The 17664-nt window shown below is 33.4% G+C and overlaps 1 protein-coding gene across 5 annotated transcripts in view; it reads left to right on the top strand.

Moving 5' to 3' along the window:
* The window catches only part of UBE2E3 (ubiquitin conjugating enzyme E2 E3), a 92459-nt gene extending 80835 nt beyond the window's left edge, over positions 1-11624 (top strand). For all 5 annotated transcript variants that reach the window (XM_073218596.1, XM_037000302.2, XM_017668146.3 and 2 more), the window contains 3 exons: positions 5945-6077; positions 9201-9348; positions 10990-11624. In XM_073218596.1, the coding sequence (XP_073074697.1) occupies positions 5945-6077; positions 9201-9348; positions 10990-11087 (379 nt within the window). In that variant the 3' untranslated portion in view covers positions 11088-11624. The remainder of the gene's footprint in view (positions 1-5944; positions 6078-9200; positions 9349-10989) is intronic.
* The last annotated feature ends 6040 nt before the right edge of the window (positions 11625-17664 follow it).

The following is a 17664-nucleotide window of genomic DNA, read 5'->3' as shown; positions in this document are numbered from 1 at the left end:
TATTTGACTTGTTTTCTCATTCTCTTGGCCTTGTCTTTTGCAGAGGGAGAAGAGTTTAATTTTAGTGAAGTTTAACTTAGCAGGGATTTCTTCCATATATCATGCCTTTGGTGTTGTATCTAAAAAGTCATTGCCTTACTCAAAGTCATCTAGGCTTTCTCCTGTGTTATCTTATAGTAGTTTTCTAAGTTTTATGTTTTATATTGGGTCGAGGATCCATTTTGAGTTAGTTTGTGAAGAGTGCTCAGTCATTGCAAGTGATTGCATCTATATATAAGTTTAATTTTTCCATGTTGGATGTCCAGTTGTTCCAGCACCATTCTTTGAAAATACTGTCTCTGTGCCATTATATTGCCTTTGCTCCTCTTGTCAAAAGTCACTTGAGTTTGTGTGTGTCTGTTTCTGGGTTCTATCTTCTGTTCTGTTGATTTAGTTGTCTATATTCTTCCATTAAACCGCACCAACTTGATTACTACTGTGATATAGTTAAGTGTGAAGTCTGGCAATGTCAGTCCTCGACTTTTTTCTCTTCCAAAATTGTGTTGGCTATTCTGGGTCTTTTGCTTCTCCCTAAGATGTTTATAATCAGTTTGTTTTGACAGCCACAAATAACTTGCTGGGATTTTTTATTGGGTTTGCACTGAATCTGTGGATCAAGTTGGGAAGAACTGACATCTTGACAATATTGAGTCTTCTTACCCATGAATATAGTATATCATTCCATACAGTTCTTTTTTAATTTTATTTGTATTTTAATAGATGTCATAACTATATATGTATTTTAGATAGATTTTGTAACAATATAGTGCTTTAAAATTTAGTCAAGATGGATAAGGCCTATTGAAGTTGCACCAGTATGGCATCTTAGTTCAAGATCTTTCACATTTGTGCCCAGAAAATTAAATCATGCTTCAATAAGAACTTTATTTCAGTAAGACTTTTTTTTTCCATTTCAAATACATACTGCATACAGAAATATTTATTTTAACAGTTTTAACTATTTAAAATAGAATACTCACCATTACACCTCAGTTTTCATAGTTATGTTAGTTCTTAAGTCATATTCTTTTCTCCTTGAATTTACTAAAATGAGTTCAACTTATTTTAAAATAAATTGAAGACCCCTCCTAAGACCATTATATTTGGGAGCTAGGGTTTCAATATACATATGGCGGGGTGGTGGTCACAAATAGTCCATAACAACAAATGATGTTTAACATCTTTTCATGTTTATTTACCATCTGTCTATCTTAGTATAAATCTTTGCATTTGGCTTAGTGTGGGATTAAAAAGTTGTGTGTGTGAAAGCATTTTTAAAAAGCATATTTATAAAATGAATCCATTATTAAGTTAAGCATTTGGAAATTCTTATAGGGAATCACTCCAGTACTGAAAAGTGAGTGTTTATGACCCTTGTTGTAACAGTAAGTGCTGAATTAATATTCAAGCAATGAGAGAGTGGATTTTGCTAAGACCTTCATGCAGTCCTCATGCTGCTGATGTTTAACATCACCTGTCAACACTAAGCATGGCAAATGACAAAACTCCTAGGTACACACTTGTCACTCTGTCTAACCTTTCTATCTGGTTTTTACTCTTGTTTTTTTATGTAGAAGATATAATAGCTTATGGGCAACATAGTATTTAAGAGGAGGAAATGAATATTTGCAGGGTAGAAAATAATAGAATAAAGTTACTTCTCATTTTCTTAATAGAATTCAAACAAAAAGTTGAACCTTCAGTTACGGAATTTAACAATTGATATTTTGGCGTTTGGGCATATTGAGGTTTCAGTAAGCAAGCACTTGTTAATTTTGTCTGTTCTTTCATAATTGGACTCAGAAATGGAATGAATTTTACTTTTGCTGTTTCAATGAAGTAAATTATTGAGTAAATGAGCCCTTCCTTATGAACGTAATATAAGAAAAGTTCCTTTCACCTTCCCTCTTTCTCGTTTACTCCCCTTTTCCCTCCTTTGCTATAAAACTTGCTTCATAAGCTCTCCTTTTCTCCTTGGGCAGATCCCACAACTCTTCAGTCACTTCAGGTCATTAAATACATCCCACTTTCAGGGCATACAAAGCCCAGTCCTCATCTTGTAACCTCATAGAGCTTACATTCTAGTGGAAGACAGACAATAAGATAAATAGATAAATAAAATAAAATAAAATAGATAAGATAAAATATGTAATAGGTTAGAGAGTGACAAATGCTGTGGAGAAAAAAACAGGATATGCAGTGTTTGGAGACTATGTATGACACTTTAGATAGAGTGCCCAAGAAAGGCCTCACTGAGAAGGTGGCTGTTGAGTTCAAGACCTGTAGAAACAATGATGGAACAAACTGTATAGGAAGGACATTCCAGGTAGAGGTAGAGCTGGTACAGAGGCCCGCAAGTGGAAGTGTGGTACGTTCTGTGTTGGAGAAATAGATGACTACAGCCGGTTGAGTAAGGAAGAGGGGCAAGTAAGAAGGATGGCGGTGGTGATGGTAGCAGCAAGTTATACAGTACCTTGTGGATCGTAAGACTGACTTTAACACACGAGGTAAGCCTTTGGAGGATTTCACAAGACATACTATCTGACTGACTTCTTAACTATGGCACTTCCTGGTCACACTGAGAATAGACTACCTGTGGTGGGGACAGCGTCAGAGGTGGGAGCAGATTGTAATTAGCCAGGCAGAAGCATGCTGGTGTTTTAAATCAAGGCTGAGATGGTAAGGAGTAGGGAGATATATTAGAATTTGGCTATGTTCTGAGGATAAAACCAACGGAATTTGTTGGGTACATACTGGATATGGGGTAGAAAGAGTATTTTCAGGGATAGGTCTATACTTCTGCCCTGAAGCACTAGAAGAATGGAGTTGTCATTATAGAGGTATTTTTGAAAATTACCAAATTAAAAATACTAGCTTTCAAAATAAGGACTGTTTGGCAAGCATTTAGATGTACAGTTCCAGAATTCAGGATGGATTTCTATGGTGGAGGTACAGATTTGGGAGTTAAGAGCTTACTGGCACTTTCAGAAGCTATAAAAGTACATGAATCACCAAGATTGGATGTAGGTAGAAAAGAGAAGAGGTCCCCCTCCTTCCTGTCCCCACCCCCTGTCTTGGCTACAGCACCTTTGTGAGAAGGAATAGGAGCCCTTTATTCTAGACAAGGCAACCAACACAAGGGGTGTATTTTAGCCTTCACTCACCTTAGGCTAGTATCCTTGGACAGTAAAGGAATCACACTACAAACACACTACTGTAACCGGCTGCCCTACTGAGTCTACACAGGACAACAGGGAAAGTCATATTTAATATCCTACTGGAATAAACATCCTTTTTCCTGTGGCAAAATGGCATGGTAAGTGAGAAGAAGCAAATGTTAAGAGCCAACATGTATATGGTATGGGAATCGGAGCTCTTCTACCCCAGAGGGAATTTAAGATTAATCATTCACTTTCTGTGCCCTGGTTTCAAGTATACAGGGAGTGGTTTGGTTTCAACCAGATGCTTTCCAGTCTGAAAGCCTGTTACTTATTAAAATTGAGTATTCTATCCAGCCATCTGTAGCATGGCCTAGTTCTGCTAAGGACCAGAAAAATCACTGAGGAAATTTAGCTTCTTTGTAGAACAACTCCCCTAGGTCCTTATACACAAAAACATATTTGTAGAATTTGACTGGAGATTAGGTGTAGCAGCACTGAAATTATAAGAGGAAATATATCAAAAGTATTGAGGACAATGCAGACTAGTTCACAGACTTTGTCCAAATTTTGTTTGTATAGTATCTTTTTGTGGCTTTGGGACATAACTGAAAGTTTTTTAACATCTGAACTAAAAATAGGAATATAATAATAGTACCTCATAAATTTGTAAGAATTAAGTAAGTTATGCACTGTGATGCCTTGAACAACACCTGGCTCATAAGGATGGAGTCAACCATGGCTGTTATCACCATCATCGTTACTACTACAGGTACTGGTGTGTGACATGCATAGTTTAGAAATAGTTTGGTAGAACAGCTTTATTATAAACATGTCTGACACTATAGTTTAATGATTAGCTTGAGTCACCAAGGGAATAATTAGCAAAGGAATGCCATTGAATCAGGTTAAACACTTTTTTGTTTGGTTGGTTTTTCTGTTTTGTTTTACAAAATTGATACTTAATTTTGTTTATTTTTAGTTACAGTGAAAACTCAATAGGGAATATACCTGATTCTCAGATGATGACAAAACTATGAGCCATTACTGCAGGTTCAGTTGCTGTGTACACTTAAACCTAATAAAATAGTATTTATTTTCAAAGATATGTTTTCCCTAAATAGGTCAAGATAGTAAGATTTTATTGTTCATATATATATATATATATATATCTGACTTAAAGATGAATTTTTGAAGCATCTTGTAAACATTTTGGTTTTCTCAAGTTTTGTATACCTTTTCTGAATGAATATTTTACAGAGAACACATTTAATTATCGATAACATTGTTTAACTGATATTTATAGTTCATTATTTATATTTTAATAGAAGTAATGAGATATAGTTAGGTCATTTTAACTATTTCTGAATGCCCTATTGTAATTAATATGGTTGATTCTATCAGTACTTGTTGCAATAATTTTAAAACAAATATGTAGAGCATTTCTAAACTGATGGTTACTTTAGAAGAAAAAAACTTTATATATACATTAGTTCAGAAAATTAAGATTACTTACAGTGGAAATGTTAGAGAAAAATAGACCTGTAAGGTGAATTTGAAGAGTTTAACGAGTATTGGATGTGCATTACCACAAATAATAATTGTGAGTTTAGGTTGTATTTGTATTACCTCTCTTGTTTGTATTTTAAAATGAAAGGATGGTGATGAGCTCAGTGCACTGTACCTGTTCGCTGATTATAATCTCTAGGGAGAAAATAGGAATTCATGATACCTCACCAAAAGCACACACATTCATACAAATTGTAGAAAAGCAGGTTCAAGGGCCAACTGGTAAATGTAGGAGATGTGCTAGATTCAGAAAAGTGTGATTTTTATCATCATCACAGTAAAATTTGTTTAGTTCAGCCAAGAATCACAAATGGATGTTAAATCTAGGGGAGAAATTTTTATGAATAGTAGGATATTTGCATGGTCTTAAAGTGTCTGTCCAAAGGTTGCTTATTGGTTGGGAAAAAGATACTAAGTGGTAGAAATAATGGACAGCACTTGATCTGGATTATGAAAATTAATATCACCAGTTTGGGACAGGTGAATACCATGTACCTCCAGATATGATACCCTAAGAATGCTAACTACATCACTTATGTGCTGTTCTGGCCAGGAATGCACTACCTGCATCTAATCATGAGGAAACAAGGTTCCATATTAAAGGAGACTAAAGACACAGTACATAGATGATCCCAAGACTGGATTCTGTATCTGGAGGAAATTTAAATTTCTTTTAAGGCATTATTGGGTCAGGTGACAGCATTATTTTGAAAATTATAGGTTATTCTGTTAATTATATTTACTGAAATTTTAGCTGTATTGTGATTGTATTGGAGGATATTTTAGCAAATACACAGTGAAATATTTGTGTAGAAAGGGCCACATTATATTTAGCTTACTTCCAGACAGCTAAGAAAAATACTTTTGTGTTTGGGTGTGTATATATACATATATTTGGGAGGGTGATAAATAAATGGGGCAAAATACTAACAAAAGGAGACTCTAGGTTAAGTTACACACGTGTTTGTTCTAGCAGTTTTTCTGTGAGTTTGAAATATTTCCGAGTAAGTTTATGCACACATGCATGCACTCATTGGGGCTTATTTGGTCTTTATACCCGTATCTTACTGTTCTATGTTGCTAATTTAATTTACCTTTAACAATTACTTAATTGGTTTAAGATGTTAACATTCATTGCTTACAGGTGTACACATTGATTTTTAATTTCTTTTAAATAGTGCTGGGCCTAAAGGAGATAACATTTATGAGTGGAGATCAACTATACTTGGTCCACCTGGTTCTGTATATGAAGGTGGTGTATTTTTTCTGGATATCACATTTTCATCCGATTATCCATTTAAACCACCAAAGGTAAGAATCTAGAAGTACATTCTTTAATATTTAACCTTCTCCAAAATCAGTGTATTCTAGAGGTTAAATAGGTATTGATATAATCATTATTATTTCATTATTTTTCATGAATTGATATGGAAACTCTCTTTAAAACTAAAAGTAATTGATGCCTTTCAGGTAATTTTGTAATCAGTAGAAAGAGATTTGTTAATTGCTAATAAAAGTACATCACTGTGCACATCAATAAAATAGGTTAATTTTAGTTTTATGATATGAGGGGAAAATATCCTATAACCCTTCCTTCCTTAAGAAACATATTATGATAAATAGTAAACTTGTTTGACAACTTCTAGAAATAAGGCTTTAATAACTTGAATTTGTGCTAAATAACTTAACTTTATAGATGAGCAAAAACTAGAAAACCATAGAAAAGAAGAGAGAAACTAATACTATTTAGGAAACTTTGTACTGTCAGTAGACATAATGTAATGGGAATGATTGTGGCTGAGTGACTTACACCACCTATTGTCTCTTGAGTATGAATTGGATGGGTAACAGAGAAGGGTTGAGTTGTGCCATGTAAATGACTGGTGATTATTTTGCAGGTCTTAAACATAACATTTACTGACTGGTTTCCTACTCTGACGTCTCATTACAAACTGTTCAGGCCAGCAAGTAGAAACCACCAGTATTAAGCAGAGGGTGATTATGCTCTAGAGACTTGACCTGTCAGGGAAAACTGTTTTTCCAAACCCTTAACTATGATGAAATGATTTTCTTTTCAACATAGTTCCTTATGTTCCCAAACTATTTAAAATATATCTAGTGATTTCATGCCTGTACTCACATACGTGTGTGTGTATAAAAATGAAGTTAATTGTATTAAAAAAAAAAAGGATTGTTTCTGCATTATGTAAGAAGGTAACAGTTTCACCTAGTGATAGCTACCTCAAATTGCAAGTGCCAAAGTCCCCAATCACCTAGAGGTATTTGATCTTCACCTACAGCTATCCATTCTTTAAGTGCTTAATATGTGGTCCCATCAGAATTTAAGATGTTTAAATGATTGTCTTATTTAATGCTCCCAGGTACATAGACTTGTGTCTTGCTCTATCGGTAAAATAAAGGGACAAAAGACTTGTGTTAGTGATACCATAAATTGTTTTCACATTTAAAATGGCACATTTTAAATGCTACCATATCACTAACTACCCAGTTTGCATTCAGTGGTTAAGTTTTCTGTATTACAGATAACAAACTGATAGCCAAGTAGCTCACCACAGTATTTATAAATAGTGATAGTTATTGCTACATGCTTCATTTTTTTATACTGGACATTATTTTAACATTGTAGAAAAATTAGCAGAAAAATGTGAGATTTATTTTTACAAAATTATCTCTGTATGTACTAAAGCTTGTTAAAGAAAAGGACTCCTACATTTTTCTTAGCACCTTTTAATGGAAAATAGAAATTGACTTACATGAGAGTTTCAAACTGTAGTTCTGTATGTGATTTATCAATTATTTTGGTTAATATAATAGGTATTTATTTAGCCTGTTAATTTTTTTGCTTATGTCTCAATATTTTGATTTTCTGATCCATTCATGTTGATTCATTCCTCTTGCCTAAGATACCTTATACAGTATCATTAAGCATTATTCAGATCTGTTGTTGGACAAGTCATGAAGAAGAAATAAGACTTCTGCTATTATGTTGGTTTTAGGTATAATTATTTCTTTACTGCCTGTTTTTGAAGCTCAGATAAGGTATTGAGGAATAAATTTAATTGTCTTCTGTTTACTGATTGTTAATAGCTGAAAAGATTCAAAATATTAATTGTATTTTTAAACCATGTACATCAAGTAGTCAGCTGTCAATGAGCTGAACATACAGTATTCCCATATTCTAGAGCAGAATGTCTGATAGAAATATAAATGCAAGCTACATGTATAATTCTAAATTTTCTAGTAGCTACATTAAAAAGTGTAGAAAGAGTGAAGTTAATCTTAATAACATTTTATTTAACCCAGTATATCTAGTATATCTGTCATTTCAACATGTACTCAATATAAAAGAATTATTCACGTGATATTTTACGTTCTCTTTTTGGTACTGAGTCTTTGGAATCTAGTATGTATTTTATACTTCTTAGCCCATTTCATTTCAGCTAGCCACATTTTAAGAGCTCTGTATAACTGGTGTATACTGTATTAAGGAAGTTTCTAGAGGTGCATGGTCTCTTCCTCCTCCTCCCCTGCTAGACCAGTAGTTTCTTTCTTGTTCTTCAATCATACTTCCTTATCAGAAATACACTTTTGAGGGTTTTAATATTTTCTCCCTAGACTCCACTTGGGAAATCAAGAGTATACTGCTAGTTCCAACAGAACAGGAACTTTTTTCTCTGCAACTCTTAAGAGTTAACTACCCAATTAATGTTTGAGATTTTTTTGAAACTTGGCAGTATTTGTTCCTATGATTTATCTTCTTTTTTGCACACATCTCAGGGATATATTAGTTTCCTTTATTACCTATATAAGATCTTGTTTTACTGTCTTAGTCTAGCATGACAGTAAGATGGCCATGGAAATGAAAAGCTGAGAAATAGTAAGGCCCTTGATTTCACCAGCCTTCTTCTAAATCCTTCTCGAGTATTTTCTGACATATGGCAAGAAATTAGCTAAGTTGATACACTGATCTTTTTTACTAAGAAATGAATATAACTTTCATTGTATATTACAAAATTCCTCATTAGTCTTTCTTACCTTTGGTACCACATTTCTGTTTTTTTCTGTATTTAAACAGGGGTGTGTGCATGTACATAAACACACACACACATACATACGTACCATAGAATGACTGTATCATTCATTTAGAATAAACTGTTGAAATCAACTATTCACTTTAGTTTAAAATCAAAGTGGTTCCAGCTCTACTGGGTAAAAATGAAAAATTTCTTTGAATTAAATAAAATCATTTAATTTTGTTACTACTAAAATCCTAGTATTTGATTAGTTCTTTAGTTAAATTATTTGTTATTTAGTATCATCTCTGATGTAGTACCCTTCATTTTTTGTTGGTGAGAATTTTAGTTGGTAATAAAGCATTCGTTTTCTTTCTGTTTTTAATGTCATTCCCCTTAGGTTACTTTCCGCACCAGAATCTATCACTGCAACATCAACAGTCAGGGAGTCATCTGTCTGGATATCCTTAAAGACAACTGGAGTCCTGCTTTGACTATTTCAAAGGTTTTGCTGTCAATTTGTTCTCTTTTGACAGACTGCAACCCTGGTAAGCAGATCCTCAGTAGCATATACAATGAGGCTACAAAACCAGTGTGCATTTCTAGGTTACCTTAAATGTGTATTTGAGATGTAAATAGTATTGTTAGATCAGCCTAAAACATTCTTCAAGGAAATGATCATTGCCATTTCAGTCAGAATAGACCCAAAACTTCACAGTAACTTTCTTCAGTTTGTTCATAGCATGCTACCTTGTAATTATGTCCTCCCTGTCATTGATAGACTCTGTTTTCTAAAGTTTGAGCTGTACAGACCACTTTTAACAGGAGTAAAGCAGTGTTTCTGACACCAGTGCCTTCTTTTCTTGTTCCTTCCATGCTGCCATCTGCTTTAAAGCAACCACTTAGTAATGAAGGGCTTATGTTAGTTGTATTAGATGTAGTAATAGTGGATATTATAATTATAGTTGATGAGCAAGTTGGACTAGATTATGATTCTGTCAACTCAGAGATAAAGTCGTTAGTACATAATTCACTATTTGTAAAGAAATGCATAACTAGCACACATGATTTTTAACATGGCTAGCTGACTTGAGAAAGGGTTGTGTAGGCCTGGGACCTTTACATGCCTCGTCTTACCATGTGGCCATTTTTTTAGAGGTTGACTGACTTTTTCTAAATCTTTGATTACTCACCGAAGACTGTTATATTACTATTATTTTAGGCCCAGTAGTTATATGTATGCCAAAGATTGATAAATGAAAAATGGATGGTTGGGTGGGTGGGTAGATAAATAGATGACTGTATGGATAGACAAACAGACAGATAGAAAGAAGGATATTCTTAGTGGCATCATTTATTAAAGCAAAAGATTAGAAACAATGTCTATTAATAGATGATATGCTATTAAAAATAATGAGGCAGCTCTCTAGGTACTGATTGGAAACGTTCTCTAAGGTAACAGTAAGTAAAAGTGAGGCCCTGAAGAAAAATTAATGTGTGTAACAATATTCTGAATGCTTGTAAATATTTATATCTCTGTAGAAATGCTGTTTCTACAATAATTGTTTGCTGGGGAGAGAAACTTCTAAATAGTTGGAATCAGGAATGGCAGCTTTTTAGTGGCTGCCATTTGGTACACTTCAGATACTGTACCATGTGTACATAATTTGTACATAAATTCAAAGCAAAAGCTTTATCTCAGATTTGTATTTTAGTTTATAATTCTATTTAAAACAAAACGGCGAGTTTTCCAGTGGAGATGAGGAATAATGGTTTGGGTCATTATTACACATAATGAAATATTCCATTCTTAATAGCATTACAAGATCTAAGTTTTTATTTAAAAGTACTTTTTTTCATATCCATAAAAAGACAAAAATATAATCACCTGGTGTACTTTCCTTGTTGAATAAAATGCCAGAGTAATAGTTTTTTTGTATATTAAATTTACACATCTTTTATATAAATCAAATTTACTAACTTAACATTCATTTTTTCTTTAAAGACTTTTCTAATTTGAATTTTAAAATACATAGATTATTATGTACTTCAAACATTTTTCTTTTGAAAATTTAGCCATTATACATGAAGATACTGCTGAAATACCAGCATTTCAATTTAATAGAATACTAAAACTGTACCTTTGAGACACCGTATAATATCTTCTAATGTTCTTTCCACTTTTGCAGCGGATCCTCTGGTTGGAAGCATAGCCACTCAGTATTTGACCAACAGAGCAGAACATGACAGGATAGCCAGACAGTGGACCAAGAGATACGCAACATAATTCACATAATTTGTATGCAGTGTGAAGGCGCAGAAGGCATCTTCTCACTGTGCTGCAAATCTTTATAGCCTTTACGATACGGACTTCTGTGTATATGTTATACTGATTCTACTCTCTGCTTTTATCCTTTGGAGACTGGGAGACTCCCAAAAAAGGTAAATGTTATCAAGAGTAGAACTTTGTAGCTGTAGATTAGTTATGTTTAAAACGCCTACTTGCAAGTCTTGCTTCTTTGGGATATCAAAATGTATTTTGTGATGTACTAAGGATACTGGTCCTGAAGTCTACCAAATATTATAGTGCATTTTAGCCTAATTCATTATCTGTATGAAGTTATAAAAGTAGCCGTAGATAACTAGGAATTATGTCATTTGTATTAAACCCAGATCTATTTCTGAGTATGTGGTTCATGCTGTTGTGAAAAATGTTTTACCTTTTACCTTTGTCAGTTTGTAATGAGAGGATTTCCTTTTACCCTTTGTAGCTCAGAGAGCACCTGATGTATCATCTCAAACACAATAAACATGCTCCTGAAGGCATAGTTTCCTGTCGTAATATTTTAAGTCAATCTTGTTAGAAGGCGTGTCTGAGATGATTGTTGATGAAATAAAAATGTAGATATGAGGATCAACTACTAAGGACTAGTACAAATGAATGAATTATTAAATTGGAAACATTTGAAATCTTACTAAATGTGTAGAGTTTTTTCCTTTAAGTCCTAGCGAGAATATAATAAATTTAAATATGTAACACTGAATTTTAAACCATTGGTCTCAAAAACAAATCTGTTCTTTCATAAAGTGACATTTGAACTAAAAATAACATGAAATGCTGGCTCACTTGGGAATCTAGTATGGTCTTGTGGAACATTTTATTTCCAAATTGGTGATTTCTGTCCACCATTGGGCAATATTGTCAAATAACTTTAATCTGGTAGCTCTTCTATGTCCTTGGTGTATTTTTTACTTTATTTCTAATCCTGGTCTTGACTTTCGTGGTGCATGGTGTACATTACTATTCTTAATTGTGGCTCTTGGTCAGCGTATAGAGCCAGAGGTAGAGTTGAACACTGAAACCCTTGTCTTCCCTGAAGGTAGAATAGAATTCTAGTTAATGTGCCAATGTGGCAATATTTCTCAATTGAAAAAATACCAAATTTTAAGGTTTTTATAGGTTATATAAGTTTCTTCTTCTAGCTGTAATTATTAAATATTAGATTTCGTACAGAATTTCTTTGCAGTATTCAGGTTTGGTAAACACAGTATAAATGTGCTATTTTTTTTCCAGCACTGGAATAATTGTTGAGGTAAATTATCTGGTCATGTAGCCAAGGTTGTGGAATATGAGGCAGATGGCCTCAATTCTAAATACAGAAGTAGAGTGCCATCTTAAAACTTAGAGTGGAATTATTATCATGAAAATACATTGCTTCAAGATAATAAAGTAAAACATTTACAGTTGCATATACCCTCACTAGGAATAGTGGACTCCTAATTGAGAATTTGTCAATAGAAGTCTCAAATGGGGGTAAAAATAAAATTGCACTTAATATGTCTATTTTTCACTTAAACATCACTCACCCTATCACCCAATTTCTTCATATTACAAAGGAGCACCAAATACAAAGTTAGTTTAGTATCTTGAAGAGTTCAGACTTAGGCCTTTGAAAACCTCTGAGCATTGGCTATTTTAAGCAGTAACTAATAATAATGTAATAGAGTTCAATTCACTGTCATGACAGTAGGGACCTTTTATGTAAGCTATAAGGATGCCTATGTAGGTGAGCTATATAGAAAGTAGTTTTTCCCCACTTCCAATTTTGTGCATCCTAGAGTAATGAACCTTTCTTGGTGCTAGAATAAGTTTTCATCATACTGAATATTAGGATGTTTAGTGATGCTGTCATTGGACTTCATATTAGCTCAACAGCCTAATGACTACCCCCAACCTATTGTGCGGCCTTGAATAAGACACTTTAACCTCTTTGAGTTTCAGTTTATTCATATATGAAACACAAGGGTTGAATTTCATGATTTCCCTGTTTTCTGTTAGCCTTCACAGTAATTCAAATCCTAGAAAATTTATTTTGCTTGTTCTGCTTTTTTCTCTTTCAGGAAACAGGCTATAATTTCACATAGACTGAAAAATAACAACCCACATTTGGTTTTCTACTATTACATTCCCTTAAAATTGTAAATTTTTTTTTATCTTGTTTTCTATTTCTGAAAAACTTTAGGTCCATTTCCCATTACATAGGTATGCACCTATGTACATGTTGTGTTTTTTTTAACTTGAAACTTTGCTCTAGATGTAAATTGTGCTATTTCAAAACTCAGAGTTTTTCTCATCCGTTTTTATAAATTTTACAAGTTTTAAGTCCAAAGGTAACTTTTTAAGTATTTGAGAATGATCATGGCACCATGCATCCCATTGAGCCTAGTGTCCTAGTTATGATCAGTACCCTCACAGGAGCCGACAGTGCACCACTGCATCTCAGACATTGTTTAGTTATTGATATGTCTTACCTCATTTAATATCCCCAAAGAACGTTAGGAGAGGAGACACTCTCATGATCCTCAGATCACAGAATAAAACTGATGCAGATAGGTTAAATAACTACCCCAAATTACAAAGCCAAATATGATTTGAAGGCACAGCCCCTGTTCTTTACCACTAGCCTAAGAGTTTTAGTTTATAACACCACAGTTGACATTGAATATATATGTAAAAATAGATTTATAAAAATTAATTGATAACTTCTGAAAATTGCTGTTAGAGAAAGTACAGTTTTGCGTTTTAGTAAATCCTTATTTTAATACTCTTTAAAAGTTTCAAATGGAATCTTACAAAATAAGGCTTTATTGTTTCCACTGAATATGGGTATTTGTATTTCTGCTTAGATATTTATCATAGCAGTACTTCTAACATCACTGATTTCTTTTTATTTGGAAAATGGGATAATTTTATTTAAAATGTATTTAACCAAATTTCCCAATAATCACATATCTGTATGGGATTTTGATAAAATCAAATTTTGATTTCTGTATTTTTATCAGAAATTTATATTGATAAAGCAAGCATTTGATGACTACCTTTTTCAAAATAGATTAGTTGTCTAGATCTTGCTGGGAAATCTTAAGTAATCACGGAAATAAAGTTTTATAGATGTTTGCAGTTTGAATTGGCCCACTGACCTATGACTCTTTATAATAAGAACTTTGAGGTGTTGGACTTAGAGTCAGCCCACTAACTTGTCCAAGTGTATATTTATAACAACATAAGAATGTAAAACTTAAGTCAGTTACAGTCTTACAATTTAAAATACTTCCCTAATTCTAGTCATGTTAATGCAGTACATTAACACATTTTCAGTTGACATTTGTATTGTAGTCTGGACAGATCGTAGGCATGATATGAAACATAAAACCATTGCAAATTATTTTAAGAGGCTGAGAATGATTCTACAAAAATTATATTATCCACTTGTATTTCAGTTAGTATTTCTTATTTTAGATAAATAGAATATATAAATCATTTTGTTTCATGTCTAAATAAATCACTAAGTAATACCCAATAAAAAATAAACCATAATTACATTTTAGTAGCTAGGTATTATTTGAAACATCAAATTTTTTGTAACTAGTTTTTTCACTTATTGTTGTAAAGTTCTTTAATGATTTAATTGGGTACCTCTAATGTGTAATGGGACATTTCTCCATAGTAGACTAATAGTCCTTTCAAAATGGTTATTAAGTGAATTTCTGGAACTGATTTATAAACATCATTGCCAGCATGATGGGTAGTGTCAACACCTGTCAGACAAAATCAACTTTGTTAATGAGAAATGAAGAGTAGCCCTTCAATGTGGATGCATGTATCACTCAGCCTCACTTTGCTCTTTTTTTCCATTGAACTCATAGAGCACTTTTCTGAAGCGAGTATCTTGGATTTCCAGTGGAATCTCTCGTTCTACTTTGCCACCTGCTGTGCTCTCACCTTTTTGTGGTTCCATCTCATATATGTTAATAAGACCAAACCATTAAGAAGCTAAGTTTGAAAATTAATAAAAAGAAAAAGTGAAGCAATAGATTACTCAGATTCGTACACAAGGACAGTATAAACATCCTTTAGTAAGTAGTATGTGTCATTAGTTTTAATATATATGAGAAAGAGTGATTTGACTGTGATTAGGCAACAGGGCTCTGGGTACTAGCCCTGGATATGTTCAGAGATAAAGAGAACTCTGGCATAGCAAAGGAATTGTTCAACAAATCTATATATTACCAATGAGAAATTTAAGTCACTTTAAATCTTTCATATCATCTATAGGTATCTTGTTGAAATCTAATGAGGCTAAAGACATTTACGAACATCTACCCAACACAAAACATTAAAATCAATTTTTCTTCAGTCCCTAAAGTTATCTCAATCCAACTCCTTTGGTGAAACCTTTACATTTTACTGTCACATACCTTCACTCTGTCTTAGTCTAAGTCCTGACTGTTTCTCTGAGACCCCATCTGTACAAATACCAGAAATAATAAGAATATTCAAATATGTGCATACTTCCAAGTGCTACTAGCAACAAGCCAGGTACTCTGCTCAGCAGGAATCCTTTTCTATTTTTCTTTCTTTAATTTTTTCCTTGAGGAGGTGATTATGCTCTATAACCCCTTAACTGACCTCCATGTGTTGATTCTACATATTTTAAGTGCTTGCTAATTGAAGGTCATTTCAAGCACTGATGCACACAGAGATGAATATGAATATCCTTAAATGGTTTATCATTTTCCTGTCCAGATTTCTCCTTAGTAGAGAACACATCTTTGCTAGTGTGTACCCATTTTCTGTTAAATGAAAAATTGAGAAGATGTCCTTGTTCATTTAGCTATGAAAATATTAGTATAATAATTTGGTTTTACCCTAGCTATATCATACTAAACGTACTTAACACTACTTGATGCTTTTAAAATAATTCTCTGTCTTTCAAATTACTCTTAGTAACCAGTGTCTCTAACTTCCATTTTGGCATTTTATTCAGTTTAGCACCTTATACATATTTCTGGATATTGAGATTTTGGAGGATAATATCCATAGTTCTCATTGTATATCTCAGCCCAATATCAAACATGATAAATGTTTGCTGAATGAGTAAATATCATATCATAGATGTAAGTCTTCTGCAAAAGGTTATCAAGAGACCATGTGAAGCATAACAGTCATGTAGTCTTTAATTTCCCAATCATACTGATTCAGTGTTTTATACGTGGTAGGTACTGAATATATTCCTGTTAACTTGAAATTTGAGAAGTAATAATGGGTTATTCTCATAAACCTACTTAATGTCTACCTTTTTAAAATGGAAAATGAATTAATCTTGTAATTTTTAAGGGTTATTAAATTTACCAAAATTCTTTCTTATAAAATGTACATAATTTCCCATGACCATTACTCTCTTAATTGGTAATTTTTCTTACTGGTAAAAAGAGAAAAAGACACAGAGAAGTACATGTTATCTGCTTATAATATTCTTTTAGGAAAATTAATAAAAATGATGGCCTTGAAAAAAAAATTTGTCTTTCAAGAGAAATATTTAGGGAAAAGGGACCAAGTATATAGTGGGGAAGGAGGCAGTCCTTGGTTATTGAAAGTTGGTTATTGAAATAGTCAAGTCTCTTCATTGTTTTTCTTACCTGCTTCTAGCATGTGTGAGAAAGGGAAATATAATATGACAAGAAATCAGAGGAGTTAACTTTTTTGTATTGCCCCATGTTATTCTTCCACCAATAGGTAGAATTGAAAGATCCCTAATTCCAGATGTGTAATTCCAGCAACTTCCACTCATTTATCATGAGTATTCATAAATCAGCCGAGCAAATTCAATTATGCTGGCTGTTTATTACTCCAGACCCACCTCAGACCAAGAGGAGTAAAAGATAAACCTATGGAGAAGTGGATCACAAAGAGGTACTGGGCACCGAGAGAAATCCTGAGTTACGGGGCCATCCGCATGTGTAAGGAAAGGCAAAGATTCTCTCGTGACTGAGATTGGGGTGCTTATGACCCATCTTTATTTGAACATTTCATGTTTTCCTCAACAGAGTAATGAAAAATAATGAGCACAAGGGAGTGAGGGAATAAAGCTGTGTGTAGGGGTATCCCTGACACCCCTACCTGATTCCTTTATAATTATTTTAGGAGCACTTGACCCTTCTCCTAAACTCTTTGTATTGGCCACACAACTCCCAAATGGTAAATGTCATTTTAAATGTGTGTGAGACAATGCTTTTTCTTCTACAGTTCCTTTTTTTATGACACATTTTGTGTTTGTATGTCACCTCCCTAATTTGGTCATGAGCGCCTAGAAATCAAATCCAGTTCATTTCACTTAGTAAGTTATTAGTTGTATGCTCTGGCAAATACTGCTTTAGGTGATTAGGATTAGCAGTGAACAAGGCACAAAAAGTAAATCCCTGTCTTAGCAGTGTTTACTTTCCAGTGCAGGGAGACAGACAAAAACAAGGTTAAAAAACAAAAAGTGTAAAAAATACACATTAAATGGTAATTGCCGTGGAGA

This window comes from Manis javanica, chromosome 12 (assembly GCF_040802235.1).
Source record: "Manis javanica isolate MJ-LG chromosome 12, MJ_LKY, whole genome shotgun sequence".
NCBI classification, from domain to species: domain Eukaryota; kingdom Metazoa; phylum Chordata; class Mammalia; order Pholidota; family Manidae; genus Manis; species Manis javanica.
This window is presented reverse-complemented; position numbering and strand designations above follow the sequence as displayed.